This window comes from Atta cephalotes (assembly GCF_000143395.1).
Source record: "Atta cephalotes unplaced genomic scaffold scaffold00015, whole genome shotgun sequence".
In the NCBI taxonomy this organism is placed as follows: Eukaryota; Metazoa; Arthropoda; class Insecta; order Hymenoptera; family Formicidae; genus Atta; species Atta cephalotes.
The window spans coordinates 4054277-4057633 of NW_012130079.1; the positions used below are offsets into that span (position 1 = coordinate 4054277).

Here is a 3357-nt window from a genome sequence, read left to right on the forward strand (position 1 = left end):
ATTATATATATATATATATATATATATATATATATATGTATATATATATATTTATTTATTTATTTATTTATTTATTTAGTATTCAGACAAACATTTATTAAAATTTAATAAATTTTTTTCAATATAATTTTTCTCAAATTTTTGGTATCTTTATTAAACAATGATTTCTTCAACACACATAAATATTAAGCTATATAAAGAATGAAAAATACATAAATTTTATTACTACGGTATATTGAGATTTCGCGATTCGGAATCGAAGTTTAGATACTGATTTGATTCTTCGTAAGCATCAAGAAAGGCGCTTTCCTTAGCGCCGGGTGTATTATAGGATGCTGAATCGCACACGCCGGAGATTCCATTACGATATAATCCAACGGGCGCCTCAATTAGCCTTGCTCAGTGATTAGCGTGCATCTCCGGCCCCTCCCGTCCTCTTGCTTCTCCTATTCACCATTGTAGTCTCCCTACATCTCCCTTAGTATCCTGCGCGTCAATTTGCCCGTGATTTGAGCTTCTAATCCAGATTCTCCCGTCACGAGTCCTTCGTGGCCGGGAGTTCAACAAGAATTTTAGCTAAACTACGAGTTCTAGATGAGCCCGGGTAAAATCCTATTGCCATACACGACCAATGAGACCCCAGCTTTATTATATTAGACTTCAATCAATTGACAAAATATTCAATACATCAATATTTCGCGTATTTAATTTTTTCTTCCATTAATGACCAATCTATTTTTAACAAAGAATTTGAAAGCAACACAAATGTATGTATTTAGAACACTTGTAGTATTCAGTTTTTATCACATGGACTAACAATCTGTTCCGTTTAATTTAGCGACACATTTTTTTAATCACGTGTTGCAGGACGCGGAGAATAAGAAGAGCGAGAAGAAAGAAGTCGTTGGGCCACCTCTGCAGACGGCGTCCGTTAGCGTGAGAGCGCTCATCGAAGAGAAGATCATACAGAAGAGAACGACAGGTAAGATAATTCAAAACGAGAGGACAATCGATAATTTTGTCAATTACAAGTTATTGCATTTTTCATAATGCTCTAGTGACATGACATTGATCGTGACGTCAATAACAAAGTTTCGCGTCGGCGATGCATTTGTTCAAGGCAATATAGTCAAAAGCGCAATGACCGCGACAACGTCATTGTTCCGTTTAGAATCCCGAAGGTATACACGTGTCATAACCGCGGGGAAAAAAGAATTAATACAGTATTCGGGCGGGCGATGCTGAGAACACAGAATCCACGAATGCGATTCTGGTGTGATTTACGGATGCGTATCCCGAATTGACTGTGTATCTCTCGTTACGTCGTCCTCCCGTTTATCCATTTCTCCCTCACACGCGTGCATATACATTTGCCAGAACGAAGGGAAGGGCCACTCCGTGATATTTCGCGAGAGGGAGAGGGTATCTCCTCTCTATGGGGGTACAGTGTATGGACTGCCGAAGAACCGTGATTTACGAAGCGAACACGCCAGAATATTTCTCGCATTGTCCACGTTGGTACGATAAATCAAGCCGACGGCAGTAGCAGAACGGACCGGCGAGCATCAGGCTCATGCTTCTGTAACAAAGTGCGCATCGTTAGCAATTTATGCGCGATTTCACGGCATCTGTCAAGAACGGCAAGGAATAATCCGCTACTCTAGTGTCTTCTACGTTGCTCTTTTCAATGCCCATAAATCCAAAATAAGCTCAAAATCATCATGCATTCAGATTCTCATAAACTTGTATAGATAATTACTGATCGTTAACTGTGAAGTCTAAAATAATTTTTAGAAAAAAATCAAAGTCTACATTTATTTATGTTTATTAACAGAATAACGTAATCAAAATTTTTGCTTCTTGGAGTTTAAAAAACATACATGCGGTTTGTTTCGGCAAGATTTGTTTCAACTTTGGGTTTGTCTAGAAATTCTTCAATGTATTTTTGTTTCTACAGTTTATGAAAAAATAAGTCATTACGCTTGTTTTCTTTTCAATATATATATCATATTGAAAATTAACTATATCTATATTTAGTTTGAAACACTTTTTTAATTCTGCATCGAAATACGTGAAGTAGTGAAAAACTTATGCAAAACACGCATCGTTATTTATAACGTGATTCGAGTAGCATATACTTTCCGTGTATTTTATATAATTTATTCGAGTGAAGTGAAATTAATGCAGTGCAACATTTTTCGTGTAAATCTAGATTTGACTTTTAACGAGATGATTTTCTCTTGACCAACAATTTCTAGAATGCATAATGTTTAACTGGAGGTGCAATTGTTCGTTCACGCGCGAAAAAATAAACAAAAAGTATAGAAAACGGTGCTATTTCAAGTAGTAGTATAGATCGATCATTGGACACGCAACATTATACGATTGTACGGTAAACAGGCAAGTTCCTTTTCGAGTTCTACCATATGATGGACTCGAAAATTCTATGAATATTCGATCACGTGCTGTTATTAATCAGCATACAACAGGAACTGCTATCTACACACAATGTCGTTTCCATCGGCACGCCGGGAATTGTTGACAGTCATTTAACCTGGCCGTTGGTTGGCTCAGCCATTATTTTTTGAAAGCCTCGAAAGTGGCCGCACAACAAGATCGATCGATAAATAATTTGTTGGCGGGAGCGTGCTAGTCGCGATGCACCGCTGACGATGCATCGGGAATGCACGTTGCACCGTGCGTTGTTTGGTTGTTGATGGTGCAACGGCGCTGGCGTACATTTTTGACAAAGGGTTGGCGGGAGGTAGACGAGAGAGAATGAAACATTGATGGGAACGCACTCACACACTAGTCGTTCATAAAATATTATCTATCAGATGTTTCCCATGCACCAAAGAACGTGTGTCTGATAACAATCATGTGATAAATCAAACAAATAATTAGATCTGTGACATTCCACGACGATTGTTTTTCGATAGTTCCATTTCGTTCTTCGTACATATATGTCCAACAACAAATACAATATAATTACTCAATTATTAATCCGTTCGACAATTTTTCAACAATTATACGTTTTCTTATTAAAGATTATTTATTACATTTAAAATATGAATAAACAAAATACAATTTTAAAATTTTCCGAGTCTAAAGTAATTCAAGATTTAAAAACAACAAAAAGTTATTAAATTTAATCAATTTTTTTTGGGAAAGAATTTAATTAGTTTGATGAAAGATTTATTAAAAAAATGTGCGTGTTATTTCTAATACGCAAAATCTATATAATTTTTAATGTAGACATACATATATATACATATATATATATATATATATATATATATATATATATATATATATATATATAATAATAATATATAGTATAGTANACTAACTATATAT

The 3357-nt window shown here is 35.3% G+C and overlaps 1 protein-coding gene across 1 annotated transcript in view; it reads left to right on the forward strand.

The window, feature by feature from the left end:
- Window positions 1–3357, forward strand: part of LOC105618089 — a 253179-nt gene that overhangs the window by 240678 nt on the left and 9144 nt on the right. The window contains exon 10 of the mRNA XM_012199629.1: window positions 868–982. Within this exon, the coding sequence (XP_012055019.1) occupies window positions 868–982 (115 nt within the window). The remainder of the gene's footprint in view (window positions 1–867; window positions 983–3357) is intronic.